General features: G+C 46.1%; 1 protein-coding gene across 1 annotated transcript in view; it reads right to left on the reverse strand.

Moving 5' to 3' along the window:
* Positions 1-11,347, reverse strand: part of PSAT1 (phosphoserine aminotransferase 1) — a 28,839-nt gene extending 17,492 nt beyond the window's left edge. The window contains exons 1-5 of the mRNA XM_059411811.1: positions 11,203-11,347; positions 7,519-7,579; positions 6,104-6,173; positions 2,817-3,022; positions 1,618-1,790 (exon numbers count right to left, since the gene is read on the reverse strand). Of these exons, the coding sequence (XP_059267794.1) occupies positions 1,618-1,790; positions 2,817-3,022; positions 6,104-6,173; positions 7,519-7,579; positions 11,203-11,262 (570 nt within the window). The 5' untranslated portion in view covers positions 11,263-11,347. The remainder of the gene's footprint in view (positions 1-1,617; positions 1,791-2,816; positions 3,023-6,103; positions 6,174-7,518; positions 7,580-11,202) is intronic.
* Positions 11,348-20,977: the final 9,630 nt, after the last annotated feature.

Genomic DNA, 20,977 nt, shown 5'->3' on the forward strand with positions numbered 1-20,977 from the left:
TGCGTGGTCCTTCTCACCAGCAAGGGGCTAGTCTGAGCATCTCTATAAAGATCTTACACATACTCACCTTCGCTCTGTATACCTCCTTTCTACACCCAAACCAGTATTTAAAATGAGGCTGCTGGGGCACCTGGGTGGCTCTGTCAGTGAAGCGTCTGCCTTCGACTCAGGTCATGATCCCTGCGTCCTGGGATCGAGTCCACATGGGGCTCCCTGCGCATCGGGGAGCCTGCTTCTCCCTCTGCCTCTGGCCCTCCCCCTGCTAGTGTGGGCACACTCCCTCGCTCTCTCTCACTCAAATAAACAAATAAAATCTTTTTAAAAATTTAAAACAAAATAAAATGAGGCTGCTAACTGTGCCTGGTAACCAAAAGAAACCATTCTTAATGTATTCATGTTTGCATAAAAGGACACTCAGAAGATGCTGAGAAATAATAGACAAGCTACCTGAGAAGAAATTTTAGCAAACAGAAATTAAGCTAAATGAACCTTTAGCTTAAAGGAACTTCAGAAAATATTGTCCTATAAGACACACAGCCTTCTCCCACCTCCCCCCATGAAATCCTTCTAAACAGCAAATGGCATCCCAAGTCCGAGGGAAGAGGGTCTGGCCCGGAAGGGAGCATGTCACAGTTAGCATTGTTGAGAATTGCCAATGCACAGATCTGGTAATAAAAAGCAAGCTACAAAGAGAACGTGGGAGAACCACCCCATGGAATATTATTCAGCCTTAAAAAGGAATGATGTTCTGACACCAGCCACTGCATGGCTATCCCTGAGCCATACTCTAAGTGAAATGAACTTGACACAGAAGGACAAATACTGCATGAGTACCATTTTATGAGGGAGCTGGAGAAGTCCAATGTGGAGAGTGGAGGCTCCCGGGGCCTGAGGGAGCCCTAAGGACTTACAGTTTTAGGGGCAAAAGTCCCAGTTTGGGAAGATAAACAGTTCTGGAGACGGATGGAGGTGATATTTGCACAAGAGTGTTCATATACCTAATTCCCCTGAACTGTACATGCAAAAATGGTTAAAACAGTATATTTTATGTTATATGTATTATACCACAATATATTTTTTAAAAGGCAGGCTACCATTGAGTGTGTTTGTTTCTAAATGCTTTACAGTTATTACACGCCCTCACGGCACGCACCTGAAGGCACTGCTCCCCTGCCCGCCTTGACGTGCCGCCTGGAAAGCCCACGTGTCCTGTGGATGCTCTTGGAGTTGAGGTGGGCTCAAGGTAAGGGGGAGCCCCTTCCCAGATCCCCCGAGCTTGGATCATCTGCAGCTTCCCCAGAAGTCAGTGAGCTACTCCCAGTGTATTGACCAAAACATTTCCTAAGAGGCACCCTCAAAGGCAGATGAAGTTCCCAAGGACTCCCTGTGACTCTGTGAGGCCATCATTAACACAAGGTGGAACCCATCAAGACTCACACGTCCCGACAAACTACTATAAACAAGGAACTTGCAGCCAGGGCATCGTGAGTTGTCTTGGCTTCAGGGTCTCTGTTGGCCCAAGACATTCTGGGCCTTTCCTTGTTCTCCTATTTCTTAAAATGCCCTCATGAAATCCAAGACACAGGGGTTCCCCCACCTGGCCCCTTTACACTCTACCTTGGAAACATCCACTGGCTTGGAGAGGAAGTTTGAGGACATGTCGCAAACCAGCACTGCCCCCTTGACGTCAGGGATAAAGTCAAACTCCACTCCGTGCACGGTCTCGTTGGCGCAGTAATACACATAGGAAGCGTCCGGGCTGAGGTTCCAGGTGCTTGGATCTGGGATTTCTATCACAGAAAAAGAGGTGGAGAGTCTGTGCTTTCATTCTTCTTTGCTCATGTAGATGGGAATGGCCAGGCAGGACAGCCCTCCCCTAGCTGTGAAAAGCTGACTGCAAAGTCCTCCCAAGGGAAACCACCCTATCCATCTTATATAATAATCCCCATCAACAACCTAAAAGGATGATTCATCCCATCCTCTTGACAGTTGTTGGGGGCAACTAATCTTCAAGAATGATATGGTAGAAATTTTTCCTATTACCCAGTATCCATCCACCCTATGTCCACTGAGTTCCTTCTTGGGGCTCCAGTCGCCCCAACTCAGTCCATGTAATTCGGGTGCAGTCAGTTTCACCCACAGCCACATGACTGAATGGGAATGGGGCACAGGACATGTGAGGCTATGATTGGGAATGCTTGCACGAAGGCGTTGACACTTGGGAAAATATAAGGCCAGGAGCATCCTCTAAAAGGGAAGGGACTGTGGAGCCATCACAGAGGAGACCGGGAGAGACAACAGGACCTGCAGACATTACTGGGGCCCTTGATCAAGCCATACCTAAAACCAAATCAGCCATAGGTTTTTCAGCTGAGTAAATCAAAGAATATTCATTCTGGGGTGGCTGGGTGGCTCAGTGGGTTAAGCCGCTGCCTTCGGCTCAGGTCATGATCTCAGGGTCCTGGGATTGAGTCCTGCATCTGGCTCTCCGCTCAGCGGGGAGCCTGCTTCCCTCCCCCCTCCCCCTCTCTCTCTGACTGCCTCTCTGTCTACTTGTGATCTCTCTCTGTCAAATAAATAAATCAAACACTAAAAAAAAAAAAAAAAAGAATATTCATTCTGTAGCAGCCAGTTAGTAATCTTAACAAGGGAGACTATCCACTCTAAATGGTATCAAATCAGCTACCAACCAGAAGGAATTAAAAACTGCATGTTGCCCTGGGCAGGGATAACCAGGTATCTGAAAAGGGACCACCCACTCGGCAGCATTTGTTCACATTCTATTATCACTGTAGAGCTCAGATCCCAGCACTTACTCGTGTAACTCCCAAGTTTGGGGTGGACGATATTCACAGTCCCAAACTTCTTGGCTTCTTCTGCGGCCTTAGCTGACCAAGAGCCCGTTACCACGTAGTCAGCACACCTTCCTGCTTTCCGGCCAATCAGGTTTAAGGGGACAGCACTGAACTGGCCAGACCCACCTCCTTGCACAAAAATCACCTTGTAGTTATCTGGAATGGCTCTGGGCAGAAGCGTGGGAGACAGTAAACAGAAACACACAAGGTCAAAGAAAGAATGAGCGAGGCTCTACCAGCACTTTACTTTGGGTGGATATACTACAAGAAATGTGGTAAAGTCCCAGCCCTGCTTTGCCTTCCCCAAAGCCCTTCCTCGGGCTCCCTGTGGAAGCCTATGGGTACTTTTTGGAGGGAAGCTAGTCACACCCTGCTGTTCCTTTAGGGAATCACCTTGCTATCACTCAGTCCCCACGGTTCTAGGGTGGCCAACCCTGACTCCAGAGGATGAGCCCACAAGCTAAGATGGCCAGTGGAGTTCAGTTCTGAGATCTTCGCTCAAACTTCTGGAAAAGATGAATGGTCTCTATTGAGGGAACGAATAAACTAGCTAATCCTGCAACCACTGGTGGCCATCTGGTGAGGCCGACACATCCAAAAGCAAAGCCAGGAGATGGAGGAAAAGACATTCCTGGACATCACCTGAGCTCCTCCTTAATCGCTCCTGCACTGTCTAGTTACACGAGGTAATACATTTCCTCTTCCGCTGAGAGTTGGGCTTCTGCAACCAGAAGTCCTAAAAACAGACATGTGCTGGTCCCTTACAGGAACCAAGTGGACCCTAGCAAAGGATCTGAGATAATGTGTTAGGCTTAAGCATGTCATCACATACTGATGAACATCGAGATTACCAGTGAAAATCTTTTTACTCCGGCGTACAAAATTAAGATGTTTTCTGGAATAGCTGCAGGCAGTAGAAGGCCAGCCCCAGAGGGACTAGGCCATGGAAACTGGACCCCAGCCTTGAGGAAGCTCAGAGCTTGGGAACAAAGGCAGATGGCTGGGGACAGAGGTCCAGCACAGAGGCCTGAGTACCAAAGGGCAGGGCAATGTGAGAGGGTTTGAATGGGTGGTGTGCAAGTATCTGGTCCTGAACCCCATCTGCCCGCGATCATGTAGGCTAGCAGGCAGCTCGCACTGGGAGGCTCTAAAACACGAGGTACTCGGCAGCCTTGAGGACTGGCAGCCCAAGGCACTGTTCCAGGTTTATGTTATTCAGACGCCAGACAGATAAGCAGGCCAACACCTGGATGGAAGGACACGAGACACAGGCCCAGGTACAGGGACACAAGACAGGCACTTGGTTAGGAAAATAAAGGATAGGCCCAGAAAGTGAACTGGAAGTCCGGGCCCAAGAGGCTTGCAGCCATACGGGTCAAATGCCACATCTTCTGGGCCGGGGCTCCAAATATCCAAATACCTGTTCCATGAAGGATGGCCTTGTGCTGTGAACATGACATGGAACCCAACAGGCACAACCCATGTGAGGCGCCAATCAAATGATTACCGGTTCTGGCCACCCACAATGCACTGGGCTCTAGTGCTCCTCACAAAAATGGCACCAGCCGGGGCACCTGGGTGGCTCAGTGGGTTAAGCCTCTGCCTTCAGCTCAGGTCATGATCTCAGGGTCCTGGGATCGAGCCCCGCATCAGGCTCTCTGCTCGGCAGGGAGCCTGCTTCCCTCTCTCCCTCTGCCTGCCTCTCTGCCTACTTGTGATCTCTCTGTCAAATAAATAAAATCTTAAAAAAAAAAAAAAAAAAAGGCACCAGCCTGCCCCACCTGAAGACTTTTATCAAGGCAGTTCAAAAGGAAAGTAATAGTCAGTACAATTCCAATCGTGTTAATGAAATCATGCAAACTTGCACCCTTAAAATGTTAACAATAATTACTTCTGACAGATGGGGTTATGGAAAATTTCAGTTTAGTTTGTGACATTCAGTTTTTCCTAAACTTTCTACCATGAATATATACTAGTTTTATGAGCAGGAAACGTTTATTTTTTTTTTTTAAGATTTTATTTATTCATTTGACAGACAGAGATCACAAGTAGGCAGAGAGGCAGGCAAAGAGAGAGGGGAAACAGGCTTCCTGCCAAGCAGAGCCTGATGTGGGGCTCGATCCCGGACCCTGAGATCATGACCTGAGCCGAAGGCAGAGGCTTCTGAGCCACCCAGGTACCCCTGTTTTGTTTTTTTTTTAAAGATTACCGCATTTGTAACATTTATGTGACTATACTTAGATAGTATATAAATCTATCCCTTAAACAGCAATCTATTTAAGAGTAAGGTTTCCTCTGGGTAAGGAGAGTAGTGCAGATAGCTAAGAGGGATCATTTGAGAAGTTCCTGGAGTGAAGAGCTCTTAAAATTACCCAAAGAGTCTGTTAAAGTTGAAGTTTCTACAGAGATTCTGATTCAGCTGGGCATGGTCGGCCCTGTACTTGAATTTTTTAATACCCACCCACAGGCAGGTGACTGAACAGGTACTATGAGGCTCTTGCTTTAAGAACCAGTACACTGACCAAGATGACCATTTCTCTGTTATTTAAATCCCTTTTAATCCTGAAAAATCTTTCTTAGATATAATGATTTCAAATCATTGGAAACACCATTTAAAATAAAAACACACAGGGGTGCCTGGGTGGCTCAGTCAGTTAAGCATCTGACTCTTGATTTCCATTTAGGTCATGATCTCAGGGTTGTGGCATCGAGCCTCACATCGGGCTCTCTGCTTGGCAGGGAGCCCATACTGGGCTTGGAGCCTGCTTAGGATTCTCACTCCCCCTCTCTCCCTCTAAAAATAAATAAATAGGGGTGCCTGGGTGGCTCAGTGGGTTGAGCCGCTGCCTTCGGCTCGGGTCATGATCTTAGGGCCCTGGGATCAAGTCCCACATCGGGCTCTCTGCTCAGCGGGGAACTTGCTTCCGCCTCTCTCTCTCTGCCTGCCTCTCTACCTACTTATAATCTCTCTCTGTCAAATAAATAAATAAAATCTTAAAAAATAAAATAAAATAAATAAAAATATAAATAAATAAATAAACAAACAAATTAAAATAAAAACACAAACGCAGGATGGGAAACAAATAAAAAGCATATACTAATTCAGTGAGTTTGGGAAAACTCTTCAAAAGATTATTTTTAACTATGAAATATTTTTAACACACAGCCAAGTAAATATTGTTAACAGATATTCACATATACAGATTATCAACCAAGAGTAATGACTCTGTTTAAAATTTTAAACTTACAACAATTCCCGCACAAGATTCTCTGCGTTGTTAATAATCTTGGCAAAATCCGACGACCTGTGGCTCATTTCTGTGGAAGGAAAGATAAATAACAAGAAAAAAAAGTTCCTGTTTAAAACCAATCACACAGAAGTAACGTTAGAAGTAGCTACACAGGGCGCCTCAGTAGCTCAGTGGGTTAAAGCCTTTGTCTTCGGCTCAGGTCATGATCCCAGGGTCCTGGGATAGAGCCCTGCATCGGGCTCTTTGCTCAGCAGGGAGCCTACTTCCTCCTCTCTCTCTGCCTGCCTCTCTGCCTACTTGTGATCTCTGTCTGTCAGATAAATAAATAAAATCTTAAAAAAAAAAAAAAAAAAGAAAAAGAAGTAGCTACACACTTTGCAAATAAGATGATAAAGGGAAAACTCAGTTATTCTGCACTCAAATTGTGGGCCAAGTCTCGCTTCGTCTATGGGGAAAATCCAAACTAATTTTCAAATTGTAAACATTGGAGACTTCTAGTCACAGAATGATTTTCAAGCGGCATACTCATTGAATGAGCCATTTACTAATTCATCCTTCTGTCTCTGTGATTTCTCAACATCCTTCTCACAATTATGAATCCATGTACAAGGACTGCCCCATAGAAATAATAGCACAAAATTCCACTCTGTGGCTCTCACTGCACAGAAACCCCAGCGTGGCTGGGACCAACCCCACAGGAACAAAATTTAATAGCAGTGATCCTACAGTTAACCCTATAATCTCTCCATATTGTGCATCCTTGGGAGTTACCACCCCCCAAAAAAAGGAAATTAAAATTTAAAATTTTTAAAATTCAAAGGGCCCCTTCCTCAATGATAAAGGAGAAACTTAATGCAATTATTAAGGTGCAAGATGTGAGCAAAGGCTTATAGACTTTTAAACTTTTACTAGGTTCATTTTCAAGTTCAGTAAAAGAGGGCTGGAGTCCTGGGATGCGTATGTTCAGCATCCTCTGATCTCGGACACTATAATAGCAAAAGAAATCATGAAGTGGTAAACGGACAAGCAAGAACCCCTCACCAGTATGCTGATTTCAAAACTGCTTCTAGGAGAACATGGGTGGCTCAGTCAGTTGAGTGTCTGCCTTCAGCTCAGGTCGTAATCCTGGGGTCCTGGGATCAAGCCCCACATCAGGCTCCCTGCTCCAGCTCAGTGGAGGGCCTGCTTCTCTCTCTCCCTCTTCTGCTGCTCCCACCCTCATGCTCTATCTCACTCAAATAATTAAATAAAACCTTTAGAAAAAAATTTTAAAAGGTTTCTATCAAACATACCAATATTTAAAAATATATTTACAAAGGCCTAAAGGAGACAGAGGTGAAAATTCAAGGCAGATGGATTTTCATCAGTTCTCGTTGGAACCTGGATATTTAAAGTCAAAAAGTGAATCTTACCAAGAACACTAATCCCAATTCCTTTGTAGTCTAATAGTTCTTTTTGGATCTCTAACAATACCTAGAAGAAATAAGAGAAAATAAAATGATTTGAATATTCAGCCCAGAGCTCTGCCTCTGGACATCAGATCAGGGAGGGAGTCTACCCACAGAGCCTGTGAGGTCTGGAAACTTCTGTACCCCCCACAGCCAATCCCCTTCCTTCCAGCCAGTCCACAGAGCCCTGCTGATGCAACTTACACACAAGTTAAGTGTGAAATTATGTCATGTGATTGATATTAAAATACAATTTTCCCAAAATGAATTTACTTAGATAAAAGAATTCACCTAGATTCAAAAAAAAAAAAATCAAATAGATAATTTTTCTTAAGACAACCCTTAACGATCAAGATAAGACCATTGGGAAAAACCAGATTCCCCAGACAAGTCTGCTACACAGTTACACTTACCACTTGCAAAGAACGCAAGTAACTACGCGATGGGGAAAAAACCAAAAAACACCAATCCTTTATTTATTTATTTATTTAAAAGATTTTATTTATTTATTTGACAGAGAGAGATCACAAGTAGGCAGAGAGGCAGGCAGAGAGAGACAGAGAGGGAAGCAGGCTCCCCGCTGAGCAGAGAGCCCCATGTGGGACTCAATCCCAGGACTCTGAGATCATGACCTGAGCCGGAAGGCAGCGGCTTAACTCACTGAGCCACCCAGGCACCCTATTTATTTGTTTTTAAAGAAGACAGATAGAAAGTCTTATCAGAGATGAATGCTAAAAGTGTTTTTGTGAAATGACATGATATCTGTGATTGGCTTTAAAATAATCCAGGGGCACCTGGGTGGCTCAGTCGACTAAGCATCTGCCCTAGGCTCAGGTCATGATCTCAGGGTCTGGCTCCCTGCTCAGCAGGGAATCTGCTTCTCTCTCTCCCTCAAAAAAAGAAAAAAAAAAAAATTGAGGGGCAGATAGGGAAAAAGAGGGTGTAGATAGGTGCTGCAAGTTAAAATCCTCAGAGATGTGTGCACGGATTCCCCTGCCTTACCTTTGTGTCTGTGAGAACTGCCGTAACATGCAAAGAGAGGGGGGAAGCTCTAAAAATATACATGAAACAGGTGAGACAAGCTCTCTGTAGAAGCATCCTGCCATCAAATTTCCTTGGAAGACAGACTAAATCAGATGTCACAAAACAATCTAAACTGGATGGCAACTTGTCTGAAATACAACATTTAACAATAAAGAATTAGACAAAAGATTTCCTGGCAAGGGGGGGTAGTTTAAGAATTTGTCATTGTTGGGGCACCTGGCGAGCTCAGTCTGTGGAGCATGTGACTCTTGACCTTGGGGTAGTGAGTTCAAGCCCCATGTTGGGTGTAGAAATTAATTAAAAATAATAATAGGGCACCTGGGTGGCTCAGTTATTTAAGCGACTGCCTTTGGTGCAGGTCATGATCCTGGAGTCCCAGGATGGAGTCCTGCATGGGTCTCCCCGCTCAGCAGGGAGCCTGCTTCTCCTTTTGACCCTCACCCCTCTCATGCTCCCGCTCTCTCTCAAATAAATACACAAAATCTTTAAAAACAATAATAATATTAAAACCTAGCATTAAAAAAAAGTATTTGTCATTGGTTTTGCAAACTATGGGATGATTATTATTATTGATGATTATTATTATCAGCACTAGCCGATTAAACACACTTAACGAATCCTTTCTTTGGTGAACACAGATAGTAAAGGCATCTTTGAACCCGTTTAAGACAGGATTTCTCTTACAGGCAGTATCCCTTGAAATGAGTTTAGGATCCAAATCATTACAAAGAGTTTTAAAGACTTCTACCCAAAAAGCATGCCCCTCTAGTCCAGTGGAGTTTATTTTTTCAAACTGCAGAATGCAATCGTTCTTATGGGTCACAATACTAAATAGAACAGACTAGCATTGAACACAGTACAAAAAGTATGTATGTCATAGTTATTTAGGCTAAATATTTCATAAGGCTTTAATTATACATACACTTCGTCATTTTGTAAAATATATTTCTCATTGTGGTCTCGGTCAGCAATAAAGTTTGAAAAGCTTCTCTAATCCTTACAATCAAATCAAATCAAATCAAAACTCATAAAAAGCAACATCTGCCACTTCCTCCTACCCCTTCACCCCTCAGAGAAGGCATCTGAGGAGAAAAATCTTCCCAAGAAAGTAAGAAATAACTGTCAACTTCCATTATAAGAAAGGCATAAGAAATTGCACAGAGAGGGATGCCTGGCTGGCTAAGTTGAGATTCTTGATCCCCAGGTCCTGAGTTCTAGCCCCACAGGGGAGAGAGTACTTTTAAAGGAAAAAAAAAAAGAAAGAAAGAAAGAAATTGCACAGGGAACAAATACTCAGAAGGCTCCAAACCACGGAGAAAAGACAAAGTTGAGGAGGGTACAAAAAACACTTGCACAGCTCTAAGCAGGGAAGGAATTTCGCCTAAAACAGGCTGCAGTAAGTGGGAAAAACCAAGCCTTGCTCTTTCCACTTCTATGAGCTCTGCCCCTAGGAAAGCACGAAGTCCTTTCCCTTCTAAAATTGTTAAAGATTCTCTGTTCTTACAACACAGAAGAGGCTCTATCCCAGGGAGATTTCTACTCTGTTCAACAATAGATAATTGTAAAGCACTTGGCTAAGCCCCATGTTGCTACAACGTAGTATCAGAGTCAATGTGGTTAGAAAAATGAAAATATAACAACAGAGATAGCAGCTTGTCAATCAAGGCACACCACAAACTGCCTTCTTCACAGTTGGTGGGGGCGGGGGCGGACTGAAGATGATGTGGGAAGGAGAATGGGCGTTTGGGGGGAGGAGCTGAAACCTGGCTAGGGGCCTAGGAAGGCAGGGAGTGAGTTCCACTTGCACTTGAAAAGTCTGGTCGTGGCCCCGGGGAGAATTTAATCATTCCATTTCCTCCGAAACAAAGTGAAGCAAACTGGGCTGGCCGCCCACAGCCTACCAGAATTTGAATACTCGAATGCCTTTAGGAGTCAATCCAGTTAAAATTTAAAATAATAATAATAATAATTAAAAAATTAAAAGCACGACTGAAAAAGGCGGGGGAAGGGAAGGTTCTCTTGGAAAACAAGGAAGGAAAGCCGGGACTGAAGGCTTTCAGATTTACATTTCTGAAAAGCAATGTTCCCAAGTGCTGGCTAAACCAAACACTCCTTACGAGAGGTCAGGCGCGGGACTCCAGTCTGCAATCCCCTCCAGTTTAACGCGCGATCCCCATTCACCATTCACTCAGTGTCCATTCACGGATCCACTCAATACTGCCTGGCTCGCAGCGGTGCCCTGCAAGGCGAACCCAGCGATGAGAGCTTTTTGCTTTGCGCCGCGCCCGGGCCCAGGACCGGAGGAGGCAGACCCGGAGTCTGCAGGTGCGCTGCGCCGGTGAGTCACGTCGTGTAAGCCGCTCGCCGGCAGTCGGCGCCAGGGGCAGCTGCACAGTCCTGTTGCCCAGTTTCCTTCTCCCAAGCGCATTCTTCCAGAAACCCACTTGCGAAGGGTCCCGAACTGGGCGTGCACGCTGGCGCAGAGGGTTCGGAGGGCTCCGACCGGGGAGAAGGGATCCTAAGACCCGGTGCAAAGATGCATAGCCACCCGAGCACGGGCTCCCGCTCGGACCCCACTCCCGGCGCGCGCCCGTGGGGACTTACCGAGCGAGGTAGCTTGGCAGGCCCGGGCCCGAAGTTGACCACCTGCGTCGGGGCGCTCATGGTGCGGCAGCGTAGGCGACAAGGACAACGGAGAGAAGCGTGCGCGGCGCGAGTCTGCTGCGGGCGCAGACCATCTGTCTTCTCCCCAGCGCCCAGCCGGCGCCACCATTGGCCCGCGCAGGAGCAGGCCCTGCGCTAATTGGTTCGCGCTACGGGGCTCGCATCCCCATTGGTCGTGCTCAACAGCCAAGGCCCAGGAGCAGTTGCTCCTCCTCTCGTGTACTGTTTCAACTCTTTTCTGATGAATGCAAGGCGCGCGGGAGATTGCGCCAGCCTTGGGACTCCGCAGAGTGCCCGCCCTAGCATCGTGGGCGGCGGGAAAAGGCTGCCCCTGCTAACGTGAGTTAGTGCCTCTGCATCCTGGATCAAGTCTGTTTCCGCCCTCCAACCTTGACCCCAGCCCCTCTCTCTCGGTCGCACCGGAAGATGTGGAGGAAATCGCTCCCCAATCCAGCCACCTCTCCTTCACTAACCCCTGGGTTCTGATGCATATTTCAGAGCCAGCAGTTATTAATTCACCAAGCTTTTCTGAGCTCCCCCGCGGACCCCAGATACTCCAGTGGAGAGGCAGGGCTCCCAAGAAAGGAACTGGCGTGTGAAGGATGGGCCGGGAGTGGTGGGTGGGGAATGAGGTTCTCCGCACGTGCCGGGAGGCCAGGAGTTCCAGCAGGATGAAAGGATGGAGGCAGCCAAGGACTCTGGGAGGGGCACTAGCCCGGGACACCTGGATTGCACCCCCCCCTTCCCCTTCCCGGGAGTCCTTGTAGGTTGCTGATTCTCCCTTTACTCCTATGAAAAGAGCGAGCTAGAATCAAACTTTAGCTCTCAGTTTGCGCCACCGCCGACAAGCTGTGAGTTTAGAAATGTGAGGAGGTATTAACTGCAATGCAATATCCCTAGGGACTAGGCGCAAGCCTGGGGAGAGGCCCTGAGCCAGGCCGGGCGCAGGGCCAGAGCTGCTCAAACTTTTACACAGATGCATCCCTCTCAAAAGAACCCCCATGGGGTTCTGAAACCAAGAGGCCCCCTTCCCTATAGGAAAGACAGTTCTTTGAAGTCTGGAATTTCATCATTTTTTAAACTACAAAGTTTGCTTTCTACTCCATCATGTAACCTAGTTTCTTTGAACATAAAAATATTGTACCAAATCTTTGAGCAAAATTGATGTTCCAGGAATATAAACAGTGCCCATCCTGGGACTTTCTTAACACCATCCACAGCGTCAATTATCCCAGTGTGAAAAGGCTTGTAAGCTAGCAGGGTTTGGGGCTTTTGCTTGTTTTTTTGTGGTATGTATGTGGGTCGGATAGGGCAGGGGGCAGATGTCCTGCTTTGGATTTGTGAGTTGGAGGGCAAAGTTTCTAGAAGAAGCTGAAGTGAACAAGGTCACTGCTTTCCATAGCACCTTCTGTTAAAAAACTGCAAAATTGAGCAGAGGATATGAATCTCAGTCCATAAACTAAGATTGCAAGAATCCTCACTTATCCCTTATTTTATATCATGACTTTTCTGTAGACCCTTAGCAGCTAGTCCCCTGGGGAAGTGGGGGAGCTGGCCGTCCTCCTTCCTGGAGTCCCTAACCACAGGGATTTACATGGTCCTAAGGTTTGGGATGGAGAGGAAAGCAGGCATCCATCTAGTCCTCCATCCCCAGAAAATAGGACTGAGTTGTGTCCGCCAACCAGGTTTATATGGCGGATTCAGCCAATTAGCTCTCTACCACTCCCGTGTCTCACAAGGTGATGAAATGTGGATGTTTTGGGGTTTGTGAGTGAAGAACGAATTCTTGAGAGCTTTTTGGGTCCAAAAAGGTAATTGTCTTATAGCACAGAGACAGAACCCATGGGTAGAAAGAGTTATACCAGGATTATGAGGAGATTATATATACATATATATATAATTTATCTATATATATATTATATATAATACACACACACACGTTTTAATGAGAGGGGTTTAGGGATAGTGTATGTCTCCAGTGAATGTGGAAACAAGGCTTTCTGGTCCTTGAGGGGCTCAGTGCCATTAAGATAAGGTTATTTTTAGTCTTTCATAAAACATAAACATTAAGGCACCAAGGCAGCCGTGAGTTCCTTGAGGGAGGTCAGGCTCTGCATGTCTCAGGTATCCATCAGTGGGCTGTCCCCTCAGTGGACTGTCAGCGATTAGGAGATTTAGTTCAGGCTGGATTTCTCTTGCCTTTGTTTCCCTCATCAAAGGGACACAGGAAATTTGGGTGGGGGGTTGGGGCGGCTGTCATCTCACCAGCCACCACCTGTCACATTCAGTCATTCCACCTAGGGCCTTACAGTTTCTGAGATGATATTACAGGGAAGTGAGGCACACAGACCCTCAACTCAGGAACGTCGTTGTGAGTGTGCTTGTTATAAAGGCGCACACACAACTTGCGTCTTTCCACAATGTCAGATTTATTCAACGATAAAGCAAAGTTAAATCACAATTAGAAGGTGGGTTCAGGATTCCAAACTCAGTGACAGTTCACCATGTGAATCAACTTGGCTTCTTACACAGTGCACAGAGTAGGACAGAAGACAAACCACACAACAAACAGGATAACAGAAGGGAGCAGGAAGTTAATGAACCAAATGCGAAGTCAGTCTGTGGGTGTGAAGCTGAGATAGGCCACAGCCTGGTCCAGGTCAATTCTTGGCACTTACTGCTTCTGATGTTCAAGCAGGGAAGGCTTCCAGTTCTGTTCGGAGATCAATCAGGCAGAGCCTTTGGCAACAACTGCCTTTTTTTAAGTGGTCAGACATAGAGGTGTCAAGTCTGAAGATTCTGACAGTTTACTCCCAAATCCTCCCCTTTTCAAAGGGATTTAATCAGTTTTGGGTCTCTGCAGACCTCCTCTGGTCCTGCTGCTTCTCAGTTCTGGGGTGTCAGCTGACACTGGTCCCTGTGATATCTCCTAGCTGTAGTACCTTAACTTAACTGTCTGCGTCTTTGCTGAACATGGGTCCTTACTTGACACAGGCTCCTGCTTGACGTGAGAGACTCTGTTTTGCCCTCTACAGACTTGTAGACCTCTGCCTCAATGTCTCTCTTCCTCCCAGCACAAGGGAGCCTCTTTTTCATCCTAGAGAGAATCCAATTCTTTCTGTTTCTTCCTCACACTCTGTGCACAAATACCTTTGGTAACTGGTTCTAAGTCTCTCCTGCTGATTTTTCAATACAGATGTACAAGGACAGCCCGGGGAATTCCTGCATTTTAGGAAGGTCCCTATTCCCTTTTAGTGGGCTGTGTTGAGTAGGTAAAAAGAAGCTTCTTTATGAAAGACATGTGTTGTAAATGTTAATTTCCAGAAGAGTTTTTATTGGGCCCTTATTATACACACGTGAAAATGCCGCTGTTTCCAGTCAGATTGGCCGTTCCATTTCCAGAGGCATGAGGAGAGAAGGCAACTGAAGAGAGAAGAATCCCATTTGGAATGAGCTGAGATTATTTCTGTTGCCCATTTTGTAGCTGGAGCTGAAGATCCTTCTTCTGTATCATTCATTATTCCCAGAGGAAATGAGAGATGGACAAGGGAGTCATTGTAGTTTAAGTAGCAAAAAAGAAACAAAAAGTCAAAATCCTATAACATTCTTCATTCTGACCCCAAAAGACAGAAAAAGTTACTCATCCTACTCATTTTGCTTACCTCAGTTTATTTTTGTCCCCTACTTTGCTTCATTTTTTAAAAATTGTGATAAAATATACATAACATGAAATTTACCATTTTAACCATTTTTAGATATATTTCCTTTTTTTTTTTTTTTTTTTTTTTTTTTTTTTTTTAAAGATTTTATTTATTTACTTGACAGAGAGAAATCACAAGTAGACGGAGAGGCAGGTAGAGAGAGAGGAGGAAGCAGGCTCCCTGCTGAGCAGAGAGCCCGATGTGGGACTCGATCCCAGGACGCTGAGATCATGACCTGAGCCGAAGGCAGCGGCTTAACCCACTGAGCCACCCAGGCGCCCCTTCCTTTTTTTTTAAGTTTATTTTTTTCTTTGACAGACAGAGATCACAAGTGGGCAGAGAGGCAGGCAGAGAGAGAGGAAGGGAAGCAGTCTCCCTGTTGAGCAGAGAGCCCGATATGGGGCTCGATCCTAGGACCCTGAGATCATGACCTGAGCCGAAGGCAGAGGTTTTAACCCACTGAGCCACCCAGGCGCCCCGCATTTTAACCATTTTTAAGGGTAGTTCAGTGGCATGAGTACATCCAGTGTTGGGCAACCATCACCACCCTCCACCGCCAGACTTTTTCATCTTCCCCACTGAAACTCTGACTATACCTATTGAACAGTAGGTCCCCACTCCTCTTCCCCCAACCCCTATAAACCACCATTCTGCTTTCTGTCCCTATGCACTCAATGGCTCCGAGTATCTCCTGTAAGTGGAACATACAGAACTTGTCTTCTGTGACTGGCTTATGTCACTTAGCACAATGTCCTCAAGGTGCATCCATTTTTTGAGCAGGGAGCCCAAAGTGGGGCTTTATCCCAAGATCCCAGGATCATGACCTGAGCCAAAGGCAGATGCTTAACTGACTGAGCCACTCAGGTGTCCTCTGTCCTCTGTTTTTATATGATCAGTATAGAGAGCATTCTACTTCAAGCTTTGCACAAGTAAAAGCTCTAAGGGAATCATTTTAAGAGAAATATTCTCTGTGGACTAGTGGGCAAAATTACACAGGGGACTGCACACCGCTTGTATCTTCGACAGCCTGAAAAGATTCTGGTATGGTAAAGGCATTAGGATTTTTTTTTTTTAACCTGAGAATGTACTTATTTCAGTACTGTTTTTTAGGGAAAGGAGCAAAACTGCTTGCCACCATCCATCTGGTGTGTAGACATGGTGTTCGCCACACCCAGCCGGACTCACAGGTGCATTTTTGGATCAGCATTCTTCACCTGGGCTACCTCACGCCAGGGTTTCACAGAAGCATGAAGATGGCTGCAGAGCGCTTGTTTAATCACCTGTCCAGGTCTATATATGTCAGAGTGCCTGGGCGGCTCGGTGGATTAAGTGTCTGCCTTCCGCTCAGGTCGCGATCTCAGGGACCTAGGATCAAGCCCGGAATTGGGCTCCCTGTTCAGCGGGAAGCCTGCTTCTCCCTCTGCCACTCCCCCTGCTTGTGCGCTGTTGATCTCTCTCTCTCTTTCTCTCACTGTATCAAATAAATTAAAAAAAAAAAAAAAAAAAAGCCCAAAGTCTACGTGTACCTATTATAGAAATCATCAAGTCTCAGAATGACTACTGTAGTGTTAGTGATGTGGTGGTGATTTTATTTTTTCCTTTTATTTATTTACTTGTTTTTAGGATTTTATTTTTAAGTAAGCTCTACATCCAGCGTAGGGCTCAAACTCACGACCCCGAGATCAAGAGTCATGCACTCTACCCACTGAGCCAGGTGGGTGCCTCTCCTTTTATTTTCTTTCTGGGGGCCAGAGCAAATACCAGACAAAGGAAGGAGATAGAGCAAAGCCAGGGTAAATGGGGACAGAGCCCGTGTAGGACTCAGAACTTCCCGTTCCTGCTCCTTCTTTTTCTCATCCCCCGAACTAAATCCCAACTCCAACACACACTGCTTCAGAAACAGACGGTGGTTTTACCTAACTGATTGACTAGCTTACGTTTGGTACAGAAAGGCAGCGAAGATTAATAAAAAAAAATAGCAAGAATTCAGAGCTGCAAATGAGAGCCATTTCTGCAATCCTAGAGATGAAATGGAGGAAAGGCAGGCTGGAGGGCAGTGACTGAGAAGCATGGGGAGACGAGCTCAATACGTCATGATTTATGCACGTGCTGAACTGCTGTACCGTTATTACAGGTGATGCATGCGAAGACCTTTATTATTTTTTTAAGATTTATTTACTAGAGACAGAGGGAGAACATGAGCAGGAGAGTCAGGGGGAGAAAGAATCTAGCAGACTCCCTGCTGAGCGTGGAGCCAGACACAGGATTCGATCCCAGGACCTTGGGATCAGGACCTGAGCCAAATCAAGATTCAAACTCTCAACCGAAAGAACCATCCAGGCGCCCTCCTACGAAGACTTTTGATGACATAGGAATATGCTCAGTATGAAAAAATCAAATGAAAACAAAAGCCGCTTTCCATCACTGCAACCATGAACCAGCTCCGTTCTGCAAACATAACAATGATTCAGCCACTTAAATTAAAAGGGTCCCCTCGTTGGGGTCACAGCTCCTACTCACAACTTAGGCAACAATTTATAGTCCCAAACCAGAACATTAACAAATGCATTCATTCAGTCCCATTTATTCATTCCACAAATACTGCATTCCTACCATGTACCTCAAAGACTGCAGGCATGGTCCTTGCCCTCCCACAGCGTCTGCGGTTTGATACGTTTATAGAGAATCTTTTCCTATTTTGCAGATGTCATCAGCTCAGTGAGGCCTGCCATGATCACCTTGATAATATCAAAACCTCACCCTCAACACCTGGGGCTCCTGATTACTCTTACCCTGCTAACATTTCTCTTTTTTCCAAAGCATGAATCATCTTGCACATGCAATAGAATTCATCCACTTATTATTTATTCATGTGTATGAAGGGAAGGAGAAATTCTTCTCTATCCTTCAGGATCTTCCAGCTGGACTAAGAATTAAATTGACATGAGACCCATTCCCAGGAGGAAAAAGCAGAGTTTTATTACATGCTCATGGAGGTTCAGTAATGAAATGGGGACCCAAGAAATGACCAAAGCAGGCAGATTTCATACTTCTTAGACAAAGAGACAATAAACCTGTGAGAAATTGACAGGACAAAGAGAAGTTAACTGGGAGCTTCACTTACAAAGGAATTCTCAGCTGAGTTTGGGCTAGGGTAGTAAATTAGATTAGTAAAAAGTAACAAGGGTTGTTTATTCAGGCTTCTCTGCTCTAAATTTTCCATCTCTCGTGAAAAGGATGTCTCTTTACGGCCTGGTAGGGGAGGGGACTTTTCAGAGGAGAGTGTTATTTCCTGCTTTCAGGGGGATGGGGGAGGGGCTGAGTGTCCTTCTTGCACAAGAAAATTTTATTTTTAATAATCAATATGCCAAAGTGGAACATTTCAGGGAAGCCTGTCCTTGGCCCCTCCACCTATACCCTGTGTGGTAGAATTCAGAGTCTGTGGATTTGCTGGTACACCTAGATGAATGTCTAGTCCAGGGTAAGCTCACAAGGATCTGTTGACTGAGAAAGACTGAGATTATAAATACTAGATCTGGGCGCCTGGGTGGCTCCCAGGCGCCAGGCGTGGTAGTTGGTTAAACAACTACCTTCGGCTCAGATCATGATCCCGGAGTCTCAGGATCGAATCCCGCATTGGGCTCCCAGCTCCACGGGGAGTCTGCTCCTCCCTCTGACCTTCTCTCCTCTCACGCTCTCTCTCACTCTCTGTCTCTCAAATAGATAAATAAAAATCTTTTAATTAATAAATAAATACTAGATCTACTATGATAATTTTCCTAAACCAAAGAGGTCTGTCCCAATGTTGAACTCTCTTCCTCTAGGGACAGAAAGCTGCTTGCCTTTATTTTTTTTTTAAGGTTTATTTATTTATTTGAGAGACAGACAGAGCCCGTGCCCAGGCGTGCAAGCATGGGGGAGGGGCAGAGGGAGCAGGAGAATCTCAAGCAGACTCTCCCCGAGAGCGGAGCCTGATGAGAGACTCGATCTCATGACCCTGAGATCATGACCTGAGCTGAAATCAAGAGTCAGACACTCGAATGACTGAACCACACAGGTGCCTTGCTGCTTGCCTTTAGTAATAAATGATTCCCCACCCCATTCTGCAAGGTTTCAGAGGAGGGTACACCACAACTTCCCTCACCATCCTATTTAATCTCTTAGCAAGTCTATTAAACCTCAGAACTTTTCTCCACCCCATCACTTCTCTCTGTCTCTGCTTGCCTAGCCAAGCTCCCATGGTCTCTCTCTTCCCAGACTCCTAGACCTGGCCCCCTTGCTCTCACTTTGCCCTCTTAGAATCCATTCTTCAAACAGAGCAACAGTTGAAAAAACACACAGGAAAAAACACACATGAAGTAGATGTTATAACTGCGCTGCTTAAAGCCTTTAACATTGGGCCATTACCTTTAGAAAAAGACCCAAATTCCTAACAGGCCCACAGGATAATACCTGGCCTGGCCTTTGGTCCCCCTCTTGGCTCCTTTTTACTCCATCAGTCCTGGAAGCCTCTCAAGCTCTTTCCCTTCCTGGCATTCTCTGGCCTCCCCAAGGCTGGCTCTGCCCATCCCACAGTTCACACCACCTCCCACGTCTTGCCTGGTTACCTCAGCCACAGTGGCCCCAGCAGACCCTTCGGCCCCTTACCATATTTCCTATGCTATTTCTCTCAGAACTTGCCAGTCTCTGAAATACTCGTATACTTAGTCACTGTCCACCCTCTCACTAGAACACACGTGCTCTGAGAACTGAGACCACACCTGCCCTATTCACACCGTCCCCCGAGCATCAGCACCATACGTGCTTGGTAATACTTTTTGAGCAAATGTCCAGGGCAGGAAGAAGGAATTAACAAGGCTGACAGTCTTTGTTGCTAGGAAAAAGAACTTGCATCTCCTAATGCTCCAGAATTTTCTATAGTGAATATTAAAAACAATAATCATTTTTTTTTTTATTCATTTGAGAGAGAGACAGTGAGAGAGAGAGCATGAGCGAGGAGAAGGTCAGAGGAAGAAGCAGACTCCCCATGGAGCTGGGAGCCCGATGCGGGACTCGATCCCAGGACTCCGGGATCATGACCTGAGCCGAAGGCAGTCGTCCAACCAACTGAGCCACCCAGGCGTCCCACAATAATCATTTTTTAAAAGTCGGTTATTTTTAGGGGTATCTGGGTGGCTCAGTTAGTTAAGCATCTGCCTTTGGCTCAGGTCATGATCTCAGGGTCCTGGGATCAAGTCCTACTTCGGGCTCCTTGCTCAGCGGGGAGTCTGCTTTGGCCTCTGCCCCTCCCCCGCCCCTCCCGAATGCTCATATGTATGCTCTCTCTCTCTCAAATAGATAAGTTAATTTTTTTTTAAAGTTGATTATTTTTAAAGAGTAGGTGGGGACTGGCATTCGACCCTGAGAAAGTCTGGTGATCCTGGCCTACCACTTTGCCACATGGGGACTGCTGGGGCCCGTCCTGCCCAGGGCATGTGCTGAGACTGGAAGGCTTCCTTCTGCATCGAGTATGAACACGTCGCCGTGCAATTAGAATTCTAGGCACATGTTTTCACTGGTAAGGGAGGCCGCAACGGGGATTCAGCAAACCTCTCACTGGCACTGGACCTGTCCGCACTACCCTGACCTGGTGCAACCCCCAGAGTTCACGGCAGCCCTCGGTGAGTTGCAGGTTGTGGAAACGATGCATTTTGTCAGGGAAGAAGGGGTCGATAGAGGAGCAGGGGGCAGGGGGTGGAGACAGAGTGCCTGCAGAGCCGCAAGGAATCTTGGAACGTCATCTCGAATCATCCACCTACACATTCTCAGAGCCGGCCTCTCCCAGCATTGTCCTGAGGCAGCAGGGAGGAAAATGACTTCCCCTTAGAATCCCATGAAGTCCCTCCCCTTTGACTGCCTGAGGTTTGAAGTGGAAGTTTACAGAACTGAGGAAGCGGATGAAAGATTGAAGACTTTTTCATGGATAACCATCTTTATATTGATGATGTCGGTCCTGGCATCCCTGTAACTCATAT

The sequence above is a fragment of the Mustela nigripes genome, chromosome 9 (genome assembly GCF_022355385.1).
Source record: "Mustela nigripes isolate SB6536 chromosome 9, MUSNIG.SB6536, whole genome shotgun sequence".
Taxonomy (NCBI): Eukaryota; Metazoa; Chordata; class Mammalia; order Carnivora; family Mustelidae; genus Mustela; species Mustela nigripes.